The sequence below is a fragment of the Anabrus simplex genome, chromosome 2, assembly GCF_040414725.1.
Source record: "Anabrus simplex isolate iqAnaSimp1 chromosome 2, ASM4041472v1, whole genome shotgun sequence".
Lineage (NCBI taxonomy): Eukaryota > Metazoa > Arthropoda > Insecta > Orthoptera > Tettigoniidae > Anabrus > Anabrus simplex.
The window spans coordinates 314021051-314043521 of record NC_090266.1 but is presented as its reverse complement, the minus strand read 5'-3'; the positions used below and the strand labels follow the sequence as shown (position 1 = coordinate 314043521).

The window sequence follows — 22471 nt, the reverse complement described above, 5'->3', positions numbered from 1 at the left end:
GTATGAGAAAATCATGCCTCGTTGGACACGAGTTAAATGGATATAGCATGACTATAGGCTATATAAATTGTGAATCAGCTAAAATATTAACTTCAAATAACAATTAAACATACCGAAAATTTCTTTTCACCTTCATTAATGTTACCGATGTGCTTATAAATGAACTTGAAGCACTTTTCCAGGGTGTCAATGTCTGGTGAGATAACGGTACTAACTTAGTTTTCTTAAATGGAACTGCCGGGCTGAGTGGCTCAGGCGGTTGAGGTCCTGGCCTTCTGACACCAACTTCGCGGGTTCGATCCTGGCTAAGTCCGGTGGTATCTGAAGGTGCTCAAATACATCAGCCTCGTGTTTGTAGATTTACTGGCAAGTAAAAAGAACTCCTGCGGGACTGAATTCCGGCACGTGGGAGTCCCCGAAAACCGTAAAAGTAGTTAGTGGGACATCTCGGTATTTGCGACGCTCACGTCCGTTTTATTAGATATAGTTCCATTTAAAAACAACAGTAGTACCGTTATCTTAGCAAATACTACGCTCCACCCAACCCCACCCCACCCCAAAAACCAAACCAAACTAAACCCCGTGACACTACAGTCCTTGAAGGGCCTTGGCCTACCAAGCGACCGCTGCTCAGCCCGAAGGCCTCCAGATTACGAGGTGTCATGTGGTCAGCATGACGAATCCTCTCGGCCGTTATTCTTGGCTTTCTAGACCGGGGCCGCTATCTCACCGTCAGATAGCTCCTCAATTCTAATCACGTAGGCTGAGTGGACCCCGAACCAGCCCTCAGGTCCAGATAAGAATCCCGGACCTGGCCGGGAATCGAACCCGCGGCCTCCGGGTAAGAGGCAGGCACGCTACCCCTACACCACAGGGGCCGGCAACCTCACCCCACACCGCCCTAATAGATCTTGGCCTACCAAGCGACCGCCCAGTGAAGTACAATATGCAGCCGGCCATACCGAGTGTAGTTCGTTTGAGATATAGAGTTGTTTCTTTCGAGCATTATGATAACTGATGATTCACCCAATAACAAAAATGAAAAAAGCAATCGGTTTGAACATTTATAATCCAGTGCTCAAATTCTCAATACTCTACGTTACCTCCTTTGAGAACTTTTACTAAATTCGGTCCTACAGTCAGTGTTGCCAACTTATATTTTCAAGATCCGCTAAATACTACTAAAAATCCGCTAAAATTCCGCCAAGAAATCCGATCTCAAATAATGGGCAATAATAATAATAATAATAATAATAATAATAATAATAATAATAATAATAATAATAATAATAAATGTCTGTACTCACCTGATCTGTGAGTTTCACTAGCATTAACCCCCTGCCTGCGAGCCGCCGAGCTAAAACTTGTAGGCGTTTTAGAGCCGGGTGCAAACTAGGTGAATCTCCTACCTCAAGGGCCACACACAGAACAGGCCAGTTCATTAAACGGTCTTCCTTCATAGCATAAATATAAATGCTACTCTCTCACAGTTTCATTATCTGTCGTCATTCGTCAACTAAGAGATAAGTAAACTTTCCCCACGCATTACAAATTTAGGATACCATAATCTCATAACATCAAATCCAAATAACATGTTTTCCTCATGTGACTGCTAGCTCCGGACAAGAAATACGGAATAGCTCAGAGACAGACTGGAGTACACATTTTTTTAAAAAAGTAATATAGATAAAACGCTAAATTCCGCTATAATAAATCTAGAATTCCGCCGAAAAATCCGCTGTCCGCTAAATTATATATTTCTCCGTCGACAGTCTTCTAATTCCGCCAAATCTAGCGGAAAATCCGCTAAGTTGGCAACATTGCCTACAGTATTTCTTGAATTCGTCACTTTTCGTACAGTGATAATTTGTAACTATTAAATTATGTTACAAAGTAGATAGACCACATTATATTAGTTTATTTAAAATACCCAGTTACCTAAACAGGCATATACACGATGAGAAACGTGAACATTCTCAGTTAAATTCAAAATACACACGGTAGATAATAATCACTGCAGTTTGAAGCCATGCACGATAATCAAGAGTCTATACCTGAATTATGGACTTATCTCCGTCTTCCCACAGCTCAGGAGAACTCAGTCGGTGGTGGTGAGGACTGGACGACTTACTGGATTTATCACTGGAACCGCTGCTTCGATTGGAATGCAGATATGACGGGGACGCTGATGTAGGAAACACTGATAAACTGGTGGGCTGTATACCTGTTAGTGAGCACAGTCGAGAAAAAGGCACGTGCATAAACACACCAACACCAGATTAGTGCGCTAACAAACAGTGACGTGCGAACAAAATACAACTAATTCCAAATTTATATAAGAGAAATTTAAATGGACTTCCATTTGCTTTTCATTGTTTAGTATTGCGTTGTGTGAAGCTGAGAAATGACTCGTGAAGAGTACCTATGAAATTTACCGAAGGAATTGAGGTCGGTTCAATGTCTTCTTCACTGAGAAAGTTGGCCGTGCGGTTAGGGTCTCGTAGCTGTGAGCCCGTATTAGGAAGATGGTGGGTTCGCATCCCACCGCTCGCAGTCCTGAAGATGGTTTTCCGAGGTTTCCCCTTTTCACATCAGGCAAATGCTGCGGCTATACCTTTAATTAAGGTTCTCAATCCTTGCCCTTTTACCATCCTTGCGTCACCGAAAACCTTCGATGTATTAGTGCTACGTTAAACCCCTAGCAATATCTCTCTATATAAGTAATATGTGAATTTTATTTTTACTTTGGTCAGAACATTTAAAAATTGGTATTTGTGTGCGATCATGTCTAAAATAAGAAGATAATGCAATTCTTATATTTCAGTCCTGTATGTATGTATGTATGTATGTATGTATGTATGTATGTATGTATGTATGTATGTATGTATGTATGTATGTATGTATGTATGTATGTATGTATGTATGTATGTATGTATGTGCATCACGAGAAAACGGCTCAAAAGGATTGAATGAAAATCGGTATTTAAAGTCAGAGGAGATGACAATATAATACTCTAGTTTAACGGAACGTGTGGAAATAAATGTTCAAGCATCTCCGTTAATATCGATAACTGCTACATAAACAAACTTATATAAAATAACATTTCCTACCTTCAGCGCTTCACACATTAAATTTTCGAGGAGTAATAACCGAAAAAATTATATTTTCTTACTGATTTCCCTGTCCTATCGACAAATGCTACATCAAAAAATTTGTATAAAATTTCTTTTCCAATCTTATGTGCTGTAAACCTTCGTTTTTCGACGAATAATAACGGAAATATTTAGAAATTCTACTTATTTCCTGTTTCCTTCTGTTGTTTCTATTAATCTACCAAAGAATATTTTGTAACAACGAGAGGAGAAATAGTAAATTTTGATCTTTCATGTCTCATACATTTTTATTGCATCAAAGCCTTACCGACCCCGATAGTTGAATACAGTGTGTGTCCTAGAGCGGGCCTTGAGTGGACGTGTGCATGACGCGCTATATAGGAGAGGACGTGGGAGATTGTCAGTGCCAGTTCTAACAGATAGGACGAGAGCGTACCAAAAGTGCAAGCCTCACTGAAGAAATTCTACTTCTGGTTCTTGATCGAGAGGCTTTTCGCTTACAACCAACCTGCGTGTGCAACTTGGCGGTCAGCGAGAAGAGGAATTCAGTGAGATATTATTGAACATTGAAAATGGAACATTAGAGGGCTCTGGTGATAATACTACCATTTCTGCTTCATTGGCTAACATCATTCCGTCTCAGGATAACTTAATGGACAGTGCTTTTCAAGACATTCACAATATTCTTGGTGATCGCTATACGTGGTTTTGTTAACGTGCTATTTCGGCTCAAATATTTCCAAGTTTTGAAAATAGTTTTTATTTTCAGCTTCCTTCAAACAAATGTTGCCAAAAACAACGCATACTAAACAATGAAAAGAAACACGATCGAACGTAACACCGCTGACAGTTTACTTGAAACTATTTAAGCCATGAAATTTCAAGAACAGCTCGCTGAAATAAATGGGAAAATCATGGCGTAAATTCATTTAGCTCGGTCGTGAAAAACGACGATGCAGTTAATCATCGAGCTGAGTCCCTCAATTCCATTTTTGCACCTGGCCTGCCAGCACATGAAATTACATTAAAACAGGAGTGTCAACCTAAAAGCTATGGTATTCCCCTAAATGTAAGGATATCATTGAGGCTGATGTTTCAACAGGTACTGGAAGGGGTGAGACTGAATTTTTGTACATTCCTTTCTCTCGAATCAGATCCTCCAATTCTTTTCTTATAAACATGCCAACTGTTGAGACCCAAAACATAGTTATACCGAGGTTGTCCAGTGGAAAAATATCTCTTTCACTAACAGAACGAATATCTGCAAAGTATTCAGTAGCACTCACAATGTATTTCAAACATTACTCTCATTTTTAGGTAAATAGTTTTCTTAACAGGGAGCCTGTCCTCTTACAGATCGACCGCCATGTTCATACTTTAACTCCAGCCGCGAATCTCGATTTATCCGCACCGTCTACATGGCCGACCTGCATTAACACGAAATAGTGATTTGTTTGTATTGGTTCGTCTCATGGAACAGGGATGGGATTATCTCCAATTGGTATGATGTCTTTAAAAGTAGAATATTTGGTGACTATATACAGTGTTATTAAAGAACTAATCGTTTGGATTCCACCGAAACACATCGTAGAACAAGAGCATCCACAAGAGTAGCGCATTCTACTCCGCGATTTCGGGAAATTCCCTCCAACACTTGTCCTTGCGCTCACACTGGTGTAGCAGCGCAATTTATTCAGCACGCAGATTTCCAAGGGATGAAGCATTCGTCTTACGAGATGAAATCACCCTGTACTTATCCCATTGTTCCACCAAACGTCGTTTCCCGTTCAAAAAAAAAAGACCGTGGTTGCGACCAAGGACGGAGAATACAAATCCTAAATACATGGAATAATCTACCTTTTCCAGTTTTATATTCCCAGCCTGACATTCAGTTCTCTTAGGTTTATTACCTACTGGAATTAATTTCGTCTTGGAATGGCAAATTTTCATAACGAACTCATTGCACCTACTTTCAAGTTCCAAGAGATTAAATTGCAGGCTTTCAGCACAGTCTGCAATTAAAACCAATTTGCTTGCATAGGCCAAACTTCTTACTATATTTTCCCCAACTGAATCCCTCCCTGCCACTTTATACCTTTCAGTAGATGACCCATGTAAACTTTGAACAACAAAGGTTAATGATTACAGGCTTGGCTAACCCCTGTAATTACCTTTAACCAAGAACTCGTTCTACCATCAATTCCCACTCCAGCCCAATTGTCATCATAAATGCCTTTGATTGCTTTTAATAATATGCTCTTAATCACATAATCTCACAGTACGGATAACACTTTTTCCTCGGTACACTGCCATATTCCTTCTCTAGATCTATGAATCATAAATGTAACTGTCTATTCCTACCGTAGCATTTTGCAGTTACCTAGCGCCTACTGAAAATCTGATCCTGACAGCCCCTCTGTGGGCTGAAATCACACTGGTTTTCATCCAACTTACTCTCAACCACTGATCGCACCGTCCCTTCCAAAATGCTAGTGAACACTTTGCCTGGTATACTGATTATTGAAATACCTTGACAGTTGTTGCAATACTTTCTGTTCCCTTGTTTCGTCCCATCAAAATGTATCTTACTAACATTCCAAGGTGATCTTATTACTTTATAAAGCTATTTCATCCCTGCCTTCCCCCTAAATTTCATCATTTCAGGTCTAAGTTCATCTGTTGCTGCTGCTTGATGAAAATGGAGTTTATTTACCATAGTTTCCACTTTCTGAAGCGTAATTTCACCAACATTACCGTCCTCCTCCCCATGAGTTCGGTTGTTCGCGACGTCTACAGAAAAGATTTCTTTTTACGTTGAGAATATTTTTCAAAATATTCCTTCCAACCTGGATCTACTTTGAGTTCACTTGGTTTATCCAAAACACTATTCACTTCTGTTTTACCTCCCTTTCTGAGATTCTTCGCTACTGTCCTGAAGGTTTCCCTGCCGCTTAATAAAGCCTTTCCAGGTTATTACCAAATTCTTTCCATGACATTTTCTTGAATTCAACAAGTATTTGTTTCGCTCTCTTTTGCTCTGTATCAGTCCTTGTTTGGTGCCATTTCTGATAAGCCTTCCTTTTACGTTTACAAGCTGCCCTCACTTCAACATTCCACCAGGATATTCGTATTTTCCCGTCATTACACAAATTTGTCCCTAGGCATTACCTTGCTGCCCATTCTCTTTCTATGTCATGATCCTGCTTACTGTCTATTCTTTGAAACTTTCCACTAATCATACCCATGAACTTCTATCAAATTTCATCGTCCTGGAGATTTTCTACCCTTATTCGTGTGTAGATAGATTTCACCTTCTCTATCCTAGGCCTAGACATAGTGTACTTAGTTCACTGCAAATCAGATAGTGGTCTGTATCATCAAAAATCCCCGGAATACCCGCACATTCCTCACATTCCTGAATTCATAGTCAGTTTAGGGATCTAGTGCCCCTACCCTGCCATGTGTAGCGGTAAATAGCCTTAACCTTGAAGAATATAACCGTAACTTCTAATGCCATACAAGCACAAAAGTCCAGTAAGCACTTCCCATTACTATTAGCTTCCATATCTTCCCCACATTTACCAATCAACTTGTCATATCCTTCAGTCCTATTTCCAACTCTCCTATCGAAATCGCCCATTAGCACTATCATATCCTTGCTGTTGACGCTGACTACGATGTCACTTGTAAACTTCATCCTCTTCTGCACCCTCTGAGACAATTCTCGTCCTGATTCCTCCAACTGCTAAATCTATCCACTTCATTCGTTCTTTTACGTGCCTAAGAGAAACTATATAGAGTGTAATAGTATTCCTGATTAACAGCACTCGGCCCTTCCCTTATCGACACTTGTTACGAACCCTTTATAATCTCCTATATCTTCCTCGTTATCTCTCCTTACTCAAATATATCAATTCCTAACACCCCCAGACTCATCCTCTTTGCTGACTCAGCCTGTTCTACTTACTTTTTTCCACAAGCCCCGTTAATATTGACAGCTCCCCATTGAATTCCATTCTGTTCACCAAGTTGTTACCTAGGAGTCCCTCGGGTATCGAATGGAAGTGAGACTCCGTTACTCCCATAGGTTCGAGGCTTACTTAAAACGTTCTGGGCGTGATCCGTACAAATTTTGTCAAGCAGGATGCTGACCTACTTACACATAGTCCCAGTGAGAAACTTTTCGCTAACGGGCTAGGGACCACCAGTGGATCGTATAGTCCTAGACGCCTGAGCGCGTGGAGGGCCATGTCCGAGATGCCCACCCCTATTCCAAAGTAACTGATATACCGACTCTCAGGACCACCACATGCTAGCCCACATGCTAGCCTTTGCCCATGGTTGACGAGTTAGAACGTGACTGCAGTAACCCACACAAAGAACCATGACCATTCAAGATATTCTAACTAAATTAAAAGCTCAGAACTGAACATGAACAAGTTTGACTTCTAAACAAACCTTGTTTACCACCAGATCGAACTGACGATCTCGATATCCGTAACATAAGGCAGGAAGCATCAAACAATGTCTAGCAAGTTCAACGTTTGGCTTAAAGTATCTCAAGAGAATATTTATTTCGAAATTGATGCTTTTCCATGAAAATTGTAGTTGAAGTAAAATGTGTTTCTGCTGCGGTTTCCAACCTGTCAACCTGGTTAATCCCGCTCTGACGCTGATATATCGCTATCTTTAGGACCTCTACCTCGAGAAAACAGTCGAGAAGAGGCATGGATTAAATATCAATCAATCAATCAATCAATCAATCAATCAATCAATCAATCAATCAATCAATCAATCAATCAATCAATCAATCAATCAATCAATCAATCAATCAACCAGTCAGTCAGTCAGTCAGTCAGTCAGTCAGTCAGTCAGTCAGTCAGTCAGTCAGTCAGTCAGTCAGTTAGTCAATCAATCAATCTTGATATGAATTTAGGGCTGGAACCCTGGTGACAGATTCGTTATCATTTGTTTACCTAATACTTCCCTAAGTGATTTCAAAGAACATGGAAATTTACAGGAAATTTCCCTTGGTAAATACGTGATACTTTAGAGGGATTATTCTGAATTTTCTACCCACGCTCTAACAGAAATGAAAACTGCCCTTAATTGCTGTTTGTCGAAAATACAAGGGAAGAGGTCTAAAACTGTGACTCAATAACTTCTCTCGAAGCTATGCCTGAGACTTGAACTGTCAATATCGAATTATACGAAAAGCTGATTTACTGGACCGTACATCATCAGCGGAATATTTGAATTCGACGAGCAGCAATAATCACTAACAATCAAATACCGTTAACTATCTTGCCACCGAAATACGTTATAATCTCTTGAAGTCTTTTTATTTTAACTAAATTCTATCTGTTATTTAAATAAATTGTTTCCTTCGTGATACGTGCAATAGAAGTGCTATATGAAATATCGTGTCTAACACCTACGTGAATGTAGATATAGAAAGTGCTGCAGATTAGTGGCGTGCATTGTTCGAACTTGAGACGGGTAACCACGACAGAGCAAAACGTGCCTTGCTGCATATGCAACCACTATCACGCATGAGTGGAGCGTGTCAACTAAAATGCCCGAGTTTGCTCCAGTTCGTTCGACAAGGCATATTCCGTTCGAAGCGAAGGGAGGATGACCTTACTTTTTTACTGACGTTGCAATCAATGTGGTCGATATGAGTTCGGCTCCATGGCTAAATGGTTAACGTGCTGATCTTTTGTGCAGTGGGTCGCAGGTTTGTCTCCCGGGCGGGTCGGGGCTCTTAACATTCATTGCTTAATTCTGATGGCTTGGGAACTGGATGTGTGTGCTGTATTTATCATTAGAATGTCCGACTCGTTGGCTGAACGGTCAGCGTACTGGCCTTCGGTTCAGAGAGTCCCGGGTTCGATTCCCGGCCGGGTCGGAGATTTTAACCTTAATTGGTTAATTCCTACGGCATGGGGGCTGGGTGTATCTGTTGTCTTCATCATCATTTCATCCTCATCACGACGCGCAGGTCGCCTACGGGTGTCAAATAGAAAGACCTGCACCTGACGAGCCGAACCCGTCCTGGGATGTCCCGGCACTAAAAGTCATACGACATTTCATCATTAGAATTCGTGATAAGTAAGGCCCCATCCTCACAGATGAGCAGGTCGCCTATACATCGTGAACTCGAAAGACCTGCACCAGACCTCCTCGGAGGCCACACGACATTATTATCAGGATGAGTAGGTCCTTGTTCACAAAGAGCAAAGGCCGAGAATTCGGAGGTATTATAAAAGGGTGATGGAATCGTTGATTAAGGGTCAATGGATGCAGGGTGGCTCTCGGCCCACAAGTGGCCATGGCAGGTCCGTGGTCCAACAGCTCTGCACTCTAACCAGCCAACCGAGCAGAGGAGGGGTGGTCACGGCCCTGCCGTGGCTCTACGCCGCAGTATTCGGGAGGCGGAGAGGGGCCGGTCCACAACGTCGGCTGTCCTGAGAATGGTTTTCCGTGGTTTCCCATTCTCCCGGTGGAAGGAGCGTAAAATTAGTCTACCTACTCAGTCAGTAATTGCCACACGTACGTTGTGTGTTCCATCAAGCAGCGAAAGAAACTTCAATAAAGCGGAAATGCTTTTAACGAGTCGTAGGAGTTAGTTAGACCCAAACCAAGTCAATAACTTATTATTAATTCATAACACTCATTACAATAAATAATTAGTTTGCAATTCATTCCCAAACTGGAGCTAGATTTTTGCACTAGCCACATCCCCCACATCAATCTTGAGCAATGAGGATTTTTAAAATTAATTTTGAGGTTTATATTTAATGTCATGTGATATAATGACTTATAAATGTGCACAGTTTGTATCAAATGTCTTTGGTATGACTAGTAGTGAATTAGTAGTGCATTAATAATATGTATTTAGTTTCCGTATACAGAGCAGTGAATTACGCTGGCCTGGAGGAATACACATGGCAGCACGTGAACTTCATCGACCATTTCTCCGACAGGAGTGATATTAACTACATTATTTCCAGTTTTGCTTACACACGAGGCAGAAACACAGTCTAAAAATATGAGTATTTTCATGTCCAGTCGTCAGTCTACCATTGTGGGAAAAGCGTAATGTTTGGAGGGATAATAATAATGACGTATGCCTTCGGAGAGGCCTGGTGTAGGTCTTTCGAATTGACCGTATAGGCGACCTGCACGTCTGTGACGATGGGGCCGTACCAAGGATGATTTCTAATGCTTTAGACAACACACGCACCCAGCCCCCGAGCCATCGGAATTAACCAACTAAGGTTAAAATCCCTGACCCTCCAGGGAATCGAACCCGGGACCCCTGGACCAAAGGCCAGCTTGATAACCATTTAGCCATGGAGCCGGACGTTTTGAGAGATAAAGGTACGGCTGAACAAGGACGGAGGGAGGCGAGCACATCTACATGTGCCTGAGACAGCGCGTGGAGGAGCGAGTATCAAGGGGTAAGGTCGAGCGAACATAGCTCGCTTCAGAGAAGCGAAGTTCGGTCATGGCCATACTCGACAAATATGAACCGAGCATAGAGCGTGTTTTGCATGACACTACTGCAGATACAAATTCGTATAATAGCCTCTCTTTATAAATAACCTATCAACAACAATATAGGTATTTAAACAAAAATTAAATATTATTTCCTATTTCCCTCCCCCAACACAGACACGAAACACATTAAAACTGACGTACGTAACTTACAATACGTAATCTACCGAACACCAATGGAACTACTGAATGTAAAATTCAAATAAATATCACTAATTCTGATTACTTCAAACACTAAAACACCAACATCTATTACACTAAATGGGTCACACACACAGAACTAACCATATGTTAATAGTTTTTAACTAATTTATCACTACGATTAGACAGAGCATTTTCAACAGCCGAGCGTCCACCAATTCGTCCAGCAATGAAAAATAAATTACTTCTCCACGGTTTTCCTACTTCACTTATTGGGGAAAGTTGGGTCGTGTCCTTCTCAGTTTTAGCCCGTGGAGATATACACACAAGATAACCACATGGGTTACCAAACAGGCTTCCCGCGCACTAAGTACACGACTCGTTCAATAAAGCAACATTAATAAGAGAACGGCGGCTCTGATTCTTACGATATTGAACAAATCTCCTTTCGAAAATATCAGTCGGTGAAATTTTCGTGTTTTCAGTTATGTATTCACGGAATGTTTCAATTCTCCGCTGCGATGGTTTTCGTTGTCACATCACTTCGTTGTTACCACCGCAATCAAACGACCAGATTGTCACCGTATCGTTCTAGTATTCAAACATCAACGGAAAGTATTCCAGTGAGGAAAGTAGAGGAGCTCCATCCAGTGACATGGAAGTGAGAGGTTGAAAGCTCCCAATAATACCGAATACGTAAAAGCATTGTCGAGTTTATCTTCATTTCCATGAACTATCACTATTAAAACAAGCTCTGAGAATCGGATTTTTTTTCGAAACTCTGTCTATTCCACCAGACTATAGTCGTATCATCCTTCAAGGACTTTGTCACCCTCTGAATTGTAAGATGAGTCTTCTCATGCTTCATGGAGTTTTTCATCTACTGGATTGTGAGAGGAGTACTCTCATCCTTCAAGGAGTTTATCATCTACTGGAATGTAAGGTCATTGTTCTCAACCTTTAAAAAAGTTTTCATCCACTGGACTGTAACTTCAGTGTTTTCATACTTCTAGGAATCTGTCATCCACTGCATTGTAAGAGCAGTGCTCTCATCTTACAAGGAGTTTGTCATCGGCTGGATTTTAAGAGCAGTGCTTGTTGTATGTCCGTCGCTCCCTTCTCGATACGCCAGCCAGCTACACGCGTGCCAGTGTGTTATTCTTCGAGCCTCGACGCGCAGCCCTCAGTGCGCGTGCCTGGAACGTCGTGTGTGCTATATAAAGGAGCTCTTAGCCTGTCCAGACGCCCACTGACCCCGGTGTCCAGCTCCAGAATACACCCTACGTCGAGCACGGAGGCTACTCCTCTTGAAAATGTGCTTCGGCCAGGTGGACTGAATTTCTGGCAGTAAGAGGTCTCACCTCGGGTCACCGCTCCTCTTGCCTATTCCGCTGTCCATGCCCAGTCTTACCAATATAGGCTACTATCATTCCCTAGCTAATGCAAGCTCCCATTATCTACTTAGTTTCGCTAAGTAGGAACTCTTCAGTCATTGAACTTACGTTAATGAACTCAGACACTTCAATAAGAAAGGACTCTCTGAGATATTTACGTCAGTGCTTCTGATAGTTTTCGACTATCAAGAACTTTTCATGTCACAAGGACTATCTTTCCGAAATAGTAGTGAACGTGAATACTCCAACGTGTATATAGTGTACAAAGACAGACTCTTTCTCCAAATTCATAGTTCAATTTGCTTCGAGATAACTTTCAGTTTTGTTAGTGTAAATATTGTAATTTTACATGTGAAGCAAATAAAGAAGTTGTGCTTTTTGTAAATCCAACCTTGTTTACAACAGTGCTCTCATCTTACAAGGAGTTTGTCATCGGCTGGATTTTAAGAGCAGTGCTCTCATCTTACAAGGTGTTTGTCACCCACTGGATTTAAGAGCAGTGCTCTAATCTTACAAGGTATTTGTTACCCATTCGATTTTAAGAGCAGTGCTCTAATCTTACAATGAAACCAATAAAATTATTAATTGGAGGCACAGGTATCTGAGGGAGATAACACTTAAAAGGGCACAAAATAAAGCTATAATTTACACAGATGAAACCTGGGCAGCTATCGAGGGGGTGAGCTTGGGACTTAGGACAACGAAAGGCCGAGGATCGCGATTTGCGTTAGTTCACGCGGGTAAGCAACATGGTTTCGCTCTAGTTGCTGAACTAACGCATTTATGTGACAACAACACGGAAGATGCATACGAGGAAATGACTGGTGAAATTTATGAGAAGTGGTTTGCGGAACAATAGTTGCCGAAACTCCTGAGTCCGAATCCTTGGCTGATTGGTCAGCGTTGAGATCTTCAATTCAGAGGGTACCAGGTTCGATTCCCGGCCGGGTCGGGGATTTTAATCAGATCAAATTAGTTCTTATGGCTCGGAGACTTGCTGTTTGTGCTTGTCCCAATACTCTCCTCTTCAAATTCAGACAACACAATACACTACCAACCACCATACAAATACGCAGTTGTGATTACATTCCTCCACACAGGGTTGGCGTCAGGAAGGGCATCTGGCAGTAAAACAGGGCCAAATCCGCATGTGATACACAATTCTCACCCGCGACCCCACAGGTGTGGGAAAAGCGGTAGAAGAAGAAGTTGCCAAACACTCCTGAAGGTGCAGTGACCGTGCTGATTAATGCCACTTGAACCGTGTAAACTGTGATTCCCCCCCCCCCCCTCCGGACTATCTTTCTTCAGCGTTTTTACATTGTGTGTGCTTGCAAGCTGTATTATGTATTGTGTAATTTGATGTATTTACATGTATTTTATTTCCTATCCTTGCCCCTCTTATGCAATAAATGTATTTCCGCCCGTTCCGCATGTCTTCGGGGAAATGTAGAAGTATTCTCACCCTGAAGAGTCCTCCCTCCCTTCCGAGCTCACTCTATCTCTCTTGCTTCGCGCCCCTCTGCAACTCCCCTCTCTTCTAGAGGGGAGTTTCGGTCCACGTGACCGCTGCTCGGCTCGCGGTCGTTCTCCTCGGCCGGCCGGGTCATTCTCCTGTTCGCACTGAGTGCAGTCTGTTATCTTCCGGGCTTGCCTAGAAGCCCGTCGAACCCGGCACGCTAGCGTGGAGGTAAGAGAGAGAGAGAGAGAGAGAGAGAGAGAGGGATCTTGCTATTGTACTGTCCCCTTAAAATGTCGAAATTTGGGAAGGTGCCTGAGGTAAACACGAGATTTGTCACTGTGTAATGGTAGGAACTTTGTGCTTTTAATTGTAAATTGTTGTTATTTGATGTTCTTAAAGGAGTTAAAGTTTTCGAACTTGTAATTAAAGAAGCTTGGCGAGATCTCATTGTTAATTGAAGTTGGTATCTTTCGCTTAATACGACCTTTTATCCAGCCCTTTCGGGCCGCCGCTTTTCCTAGCCTGTACCTGCCGTAACACCACTTATCATTCCCAAAAGTGGGAACCTTTGCCGGTGGCTTCTTGGCGAAAACATTACATCGTACAACGGTTACGTGAAAAAAAATCTCTCTTTTGAGAACAGGATGCTACCGCGGGAATTTTTGCACACAGTTTTTGAACATAGTGAGATTAGATGAAATTGTAAAAGTGGCAGATCGGCAGATTCTACCTCCTCATCACTGCAAGTTAAACCGTACTGAATTGGTGTTGGCCCAGGTGAAAAATTATATCCGGTATCATTAAAGAAAAATGATGTGGAGCAACAGCAGTGATTAAGGTATGTTGTATTTAATTTACCAAATATCAATTTATGAATGAATTTTAAATGTTAAACCATAAATGTGGAACTGTGACGTCCTGCTTGAGTCACACTCGAGCGCGATCTTCGAGACGGTTTGACAACAGCACGTTCCATCTTTATTGTCCTAACGCTCTATAGTAGTTCTAGAAACTTAAAATGTTTTACATACCTAAGGAAAGTATCCTAGTAGACTTTGACGATATGATATCTTGTCGAACTATCAACTGGACAGCTATTTGGGGAAATGATAATAATAATAATAATAATAATAATAATAAAGAGGTAGTAAATGAGATGACTTGTTTTGATGAGAAACAAAGAACCCATTCCAGTTCCTTATTGTTACGGGAGAAGATTGCCTAAACGAATAGAGGTGCCGGAATGTTGTCCTGCAGGAATTCTTAGTTCTAAAAGTAAACGGGGGTCTTCAAAGTTACATGCATGCTAGCCGTGACTAAAAGGAAGATAATGTGTCCTTAGTCCCCTACCCATGCGAGGGTTGTACAAAATCTACGGACCAAATATAAATGCAGTCTCTTCGCGAGAGCACTTAAACACCTTAACTGAACGACGGTCACGCCCAGGAAAGTCTCGCTAAACCCCATAACTGGTCTAGAATACTGAAGGAGTTAATGAAGATACAGCCCCAGCATTTGCCTTGTGTGAAAATGGGAAACCACTGGAAAAAGTATTCAAAGCTGCATATCTCCAATGCAACTCACAGCTACGTGATCTGAACCGCGTATCCACATCGCTCAGTAAAACTATGGAACCCCGAGAAGAAATTTTCTCCTTAACTTCGAGAAGTGATCTGCGCCTTGAGTGCGACGTGTGATGTTTCTGAACTATGCTATGTGATTTGCGCTCAGGGTAAAATGTAAATAAAGAGAAGTGACCTAGTTTTGGACTTCGAGAAATTATCTGCTGCTAAACTTCGAGATGTAGTTTTCACTTCAACTACGACACGTGATTGGCTTAAAACCGCTAGAAATGATTTTGACCGGAGCGGAGAGAAATAATCTCTCCGTGAACTAATCTAATCTTCAACTATGATACTAAATCCTGAACTAAGAGAGATAATGTAACCTTCAACTATGATACTGAATCCTGAACTAAGAGAGATAATGTAACCTTCAACTATGATACTAAATCCTGAACTAAGGTAGATAATGTAACCTTCAACTATGATACTAAATCCTGAACTAAGAGAGATAATGTAACCTTCAACTATGATACTAAATCCTGAACTAAGAGAGATAATGTAACCTTCAACTATGATACTAAATCCTGAACTAAGAGAGATAATGTAACCTTCAACTATGATACTAAATCCTGAACTAAGAGAGATAATGTAACCTTCAACTATGATACTAAATCCTGAACTAAGAGAGATAATGTAACCTTCATCTATGATACTAAATCCTGAACTAAGAGAGATAATATAACCTTCAACTATGATACTAAATCCTGAACTAAGAGAGATAATGTAACCTTCAACTATGATACTAAATCCTGAACTAAGAGAGATAATGTAACCTTCAACTATGATACTAAATCCTGAACTAAGAGAGATAATGTAACCTTAAACTATGATACTAAATCCTGAACTAAGAGAGATAATGTAACCTTCAACTATGATACTAAATCCTGAACTAAGAGAGATAATGTAACCTGCAACTGTGATACTCGTTTGTCGTTTGCTCTTTGAGTGCGATGCAATCCACTAATCTGGTACGAGATCTGCACTGAAATAGAGCATTGATTTTACCACATTAACTTGCGAACTGTCAGATATGATTCTTGGTATCATGCAGCTGACAATCACTGGAATAGTTTACGTAATTAAAATAACAGTTCTTTCACAACAATGTGCTGGCAAATAATGCAAACGTGTGAAGTGGAAGGGTGAAAAATCAAAGACTGCATAGTGTCAGTGCTTTCAGAGGATGTGTGACTTAGGATGCTAAAAAAAGTATGGGCTAAATCAGAAGAATTTGACTGAACCAATGGGGATAGGATAAGTGAGATTGTATAATGCTAGTGTTGTTTGTACTTATAAGAAACAGAAGCTAAAATTATGAAATTATACTCCACGCCAATATATTAAGTGTGAAAAACCTCTAGGATGAACAGCTGTTAGGAAGTCCACTGTCAGCGGCAAGGATTGAACTTTATAACTTCAAGCAACAAAGTTGGAAGTGTAACACAGGGTTCGTAATAGTGAAGATCTCCGTGTTGTAGGGTAAGTCTTGAGTCGCCTTGAGCCCTGCTCATTGAATATATGTCTGAAGTACAGGGACCAGTTGAGAATCCAGCAACTTCTCCAACACAAGGCTTAGGGGGAGGAATCGGAAAGCCGAATTTGATACATGGAATACGCATATTTAGTACGATGTTATGAAATTTCTATTAGGTATTGACTCACTGACAGTGAATGAGAATATTTATTTTACTGTTTAAAAGATCCCATGAGCTAATGCTCGTATTGGGATAGTACATTAAAGAGCTTGCACATTTACAGTGTTAAAGACAAATTGAATTATTGATAATACAGAGCTAATCAACATTATAATAATTTAAATCTAAAATACAAAATTTTTCGAGGATAAAATTGTGTGTTTAAAAGTTTATATAAACAGGACCCTATAGCTCGAAATGAAGCCTGATAATAAGTTCATCTAAATAGGCTAAATCCAAGAGCATTAAATTTTGTCCATAAATGTTTCTTAATATTTCTTTTAAATTTATTGAAATTCTGACAAGCTTTTATCGAGTCTGCAATGGAATTAAATGCTATTATAGTCCTATACAATACACCGTTAATTTCAAACTTCACTGTATTCATTCTAGGGACATGTACATTTCCAGATTGCCGTGTTGCATGACCACGAAAAGATGAATTCTTGATGAATTTTAGTTTTATTTTTCCCCGAGTCAAACCATGTTTAATTTTGAAGGCAAGTGTTACCAAAGAGTATGCAATAGGAAACCTAAGCGAAGGAATGCCTGTTGATGACTATATTATCTGAGATAAGAGAAAAGATGCTATTGATGTGGATGCTTGATTTCGTCATCATTCTCATGTATGAATGAATGCAAGTAGTGCCTGCTTCTTAAATAATTATTTGTAGCTAATTGCCTCAAGATTTAAAGAAAATATCATTCGAGTGTGTAAAGAAGGAGAGATAAACGTGGCTTAATTTGCTAGAAGGATTTATATACAAGTGTCTACTCAAGTACTTTTGAGGATCACGATGAATGGTGAGCCGATATTTGTGTCGGATAGAGTTGAGTTATAATTAATGAGAAGCACTGAAGGAACATAAGGTCCTGGTGGCTTTATGAGATATATGGGTTATTCAGTAAATAGCCCGTGAACCGTTAAATATATCGATATTCTGTTTTCACTTCCAGCAATCGAAATTGCAATTTTTTCCGTGGTGTCAGTATCTATTGAAATAATGATAGTGACTTCGTATTTTAATGGAACTACACAAGAGCCTCGTTTATCCGTCCCTCATTAATCCGCATCTCCGGTTATCCGGATCGAAAATAATAAAAATTTATTTTTACTTGTACAGCATTTCTTTTGCGGCTTCGACTCTTCTTGATTGTCTTTTCCGCCAAGGATAGTTAAGGACAGGATTTGGAAGTAATTCGGCTACGGTCTACCAAAGGTGCCGTCCTGGCGTTCGCCTGGAATTGAGAATGGGAAACCGTGGAAAACCATTCCCAGGACAGCCGAGGTGGGATTCGAACCCACGCTCTTCTGAATGCAACGCACTATTAATTCACTGACGATGAATTCGAAAATGAAACCGGCGCTCCATCAGAAGAAACAATGACTCATTGAGAAGCAACAATGCAGCTCGACAAACTGATGGCCTATTTAGAATCCTTGACCGAAACCACACCGGCAGAACTGTTGTTAGTATAAGGTGTTCGTGATCGTGCTGCGCGCAAACGTTATACAAATGTAAAACAGAAAAAACTCACACATTATTTTAGTGCATAAAACAGAGTCGTAAATGTACGAAAAGTGTTCTGATAGTTTTTTGTACAATTGAAAAAAGGTATTACTGTACAACTTATATTAATAGATTATATAACATGTACTGCATTTGTTTTTTAGTTTTTATGGTTTATCCGGATTTTCGACAATCCGGATTAGATCCGGTGCCACTTAATCCGGGTAAACGAGGTTCTTGTGTACCATATTTTCTCCACCTAGCCTTGAGTCACAAATCAGCGCTACATATGTCACATGAACTGTTTCTTCACCTTCTAATAGCTACTAAGCCCATAAAACAATCTTGGATTAAGTGTATGATTTAACAGGTAAAGGAAAACTGGATATGCGATGGGTTTCCTTTCTTCTCCGACTTCCCATCGTCAACTCTGGCTCTTTTCCAACCCAGTTGGTATCTCCATTTTGATTGGTGTTAAGAGTGGGTGGTGGTCTAATTGCACTTCCTTTTAACACAAAAATCACCACCACCACCACCATTTCTTTCAAACATTGCCGGTTGAGTAGCTTAAACGGTGGAGCGCTGGCCTTTTGACCTCAACTTGGCAGGTTCGATCCTGGCCCAGTCCTGTGGTACTTGAAGATGCTCAAGTACGTCAGCCTCGTGCCGGTAAATGAACTCCTGCGTGATAATATTACGGCGCCTCGGCGTTTCCGAAAACCGCAAAAAGTCGTAGTGGGACGTAAAAGCCTTAGCATTATTATTGTTACTTTCAAACATTAACCACTGTCGCCTATACTAGGCGTTCTTTTCCGTAAGCTCATGTTTCTTCTTCTTCCTTCCCTGCTACTACTCTCTCGCCGTGCGGTTAGGGGCACGCAGCTGTGAGCTTGCTTTCGGGAGATAGTGGGCTCGAACCACACTGCCGGCAGCCCTGAAGATGATTTCCGTAGTTTCCCATTTTCACACCAGGTAAATCTCCCGAATGCAAGCTAACAGTTAAGCGGCCCGTACGGCGTAACCAGCTCGCCCGGTCCTGTGTGGGTTGATAACGTTGCTCCTCAGAAGCCGTCGCATAGTCTGTTTTACCTTTACCTTTTACCTACGATAATATTCAATCATATAATTTATCATAGTGTATTTACGGGCACAGCTGAGTGAATGCTCAGCTGTCAGAAGAAGGTGAAGGAACAACAGCTCATGTGCCTTTCTGCCGGCTACTCAATCGGCCGGTTTTTCAACCTAACGGGACTACAGCTGGCAAGTGAAACACGTTTGAATCAATTACCTCCTTTTTTTTCTCGAAAAGTGCTTGTCCGATTTTCAAAATAATAACAACACTGAAGTTTTAATGACCGTAAGGTCATTTTAGGACTGGGTGGAGAAAGTAAGGTATTTCCATTAAAACAAACAAAGTTAGAACCGTTAACTCAGTAGATATTGGCATCCTGGGAAGGTAGTGCAAGTTCGATTTTGAGGCCGTTAAAGTCGTTACTGAAAGTGAAACAGAATGTCGATATAATTAACAGTTGAAGACTTATTTGAGGTGGACATCTGAGCTGAATAACGCTGTATAAAGGTAGAAGGTGGTCTGAGGGCACCTACAACTCTAACTGGAGGTGTAAAGTGAAGAGAGGCAATGTGTTATAGCTGGGGAAGTAGAGCCCTTCCCATCGCAGTCTTATTTGTCAATATGGGCGAACATATGCTATCAGATACTGGCAACCGTTGTGTATTTGTCTTTAAAAATCCAATTCCTAGTTGATTAATATAATTGCTGCATTACATCGAAGTTCCCTGCGTAACTTTGGCAAAGTGAGAGATGTATCCGCCTTAAGTTTGGGGTAGCAGCTACTTGGATGATGATTGGACCCAAAATGGAAGGATGAGTTATAATGGGAACTAGGAAGGACGTGCAGTCTAATGACCTCGTAGTTTCAGCAATCAAACACAAACCAAACTCCAATCTCAAGCAAACGAAAAGTAAAGTCCGTTCAATCACGCACCTTTTTGAAAGCGTTTTCCGACGTTCGTTCACTCCAGCTGTCATCACTTTCAAACGAACTGATTAAACAGTCTCCGGGATATAAGTCCGGACTGCCTTCAAGGCGCGCTGGGGCTGTCTGAGATGGCTCCCGACCACCTCGCTGCACTCCTATATTAAGAAAATTCACTCGCTTTGATGGACCACTTACCGGTCAAAATCATCTCATGCAGTCTAACCAAAATCGATCAAGAATGCAGAGGGTACTTTATGCTTCGAGTATTATAACGTTAATGTTGATAGAGGACAAAGATACGTTCTATAAAACAACTCATGTTTTGATACTGCGGTACACGAGATACCTAAATTCTTAAGTTTCACAGTTGTGTACCAATTCCACATACATACATACATACATACATACATACATACATACATACATACATACATACATACATACATACATACATACATACATACATACATACATATGAGCAATACGCTGAAGATGAACTTAGTTAATGAGGAGTTTATTTGTAGGATAAGAAATATACTATCTAAGTAATAATTTTAAAATTAATGTTTCTCTACCATTATAAAATTGGTTATGATAAGTACGAGGGCTGTTAATAAAGTAGCAACAATATTGATGGAACGCAATATTTAATGAACTAAGAAGTACAACAAATTGTATTACATTCCTTCAATGTCGTCACCCGCAAAGTCTATTACCTTTTGCCAAATGTCGGGAAGCCGTTGGCAACGCGTACTCTGTTGACGACAGCGACGGAGCGCCGTATCGCGCGCAGTACATATGCCACGTTAAGAAGTCATTGGCCTCGGTGGGGTTTCTTAAACTTCGGAAACAGTTGGAAGTCACAAGGACTCATGTCTGGTGAGTACGGAGGATGTTCCAAGACCTCCCAACCTCTGCGGATAATTCCCGGACAGTCCATCGATGGTCTACCACTCACTCTGTCAATCTCATCTTGAGGATGGACGGCCGACCTGCGCGCTGCAAATCCGCAGTCTCGTTCCGACCCGCGCGAAATGCCTTCAACTATCGTGCAACCCACCTATACGGAAATGCATTCTCGCCACAGACTTCACGGGATCCTAAATAACATTCTGATGCATTTCTGACATGGGTAACATCGATTTTAATCGAAGAACGCTGATCACCTTTTGAAAACATACTTTAAAGCGGTGAAATCGACACTGTTCACTTCAACGCCACACAGCAACAACACTCCCAACTGGATGACCGTCAAATGCACACTACACATCGCTGACCACCCCCAAATTCTATATGCGCATGCCCGATCTCCTGCGGGTGTCTGGACTACGTTGCCACTACTTTACTTACAGCCCTCGTATTTAATTGGTCTATTTACAGAATCAATAGCTAATCAGTGAATCCTAATATTTAAGGTATTATGGGATATGATCACGGGCTAATTTCATGATGAGAAAGTGTTAAAATGGAGTAAGTAGCACCCAGAATTGTTTCCTTCCTTGTAGGTATATTGTCAACCCTTAACAATTTGTATGAATAATTTCTTCACATACCGATCATTATTATACTCCCTTTTAGAAAACAAATCTCAGTGATAAACAATGAAGACTGGCAGCCGTGCCCTGCCTGAAACAATGATCTTTAGTTGTTCAGATCATGTAAGATTAACTATTCACTGAGACAATAATCGTGAACGTATCAGTAGTCCATCTGTTAGTGTTGATGACGGACGTTAATCGCAGCTCGAAGAAATTCGTATTTTTCTTCCAAATACAGCATTTATGTTTACAAACCGCTAGTTTCCAGACAGTCGACATTTCCATAGCACCATGCAGCTAATCGTTATGTTAATTTTACTACACATAAGCGAGTTAAATTGAATATCGAGTTAGAAACAATGTAGGAAAAGGTATAAAAATTCCATTAAATGTTCCATTGAAAAAACTATATAACGTTCAATAACATAAATC

At 40.9% G+C, this 22471-nt stretch overlaps 1 protein-coding gene across 1 annotated transcript in view; it reads right to left on the bottom strand.

Moving 5' to 3' along the window:
* The window catches only part of LOC136863524 (osmotic avoidance abnormal protein 3-like), a 268651-nt gene that overhangs the window by 44499 nt on the left and 201681 nt on the right, over window positions 1-22471 (bottom strand). The window contains exon 17 of the mRNA XM_068225983.1: window positions 2055-2224. Within this exon, the coding sequence (XP_068082084.1) occupies window positions 2055-2224 (170 nt within the window). The remainder of the gene's footprint in view (window positions 1-2054; window positions 2225-22471) is intronic.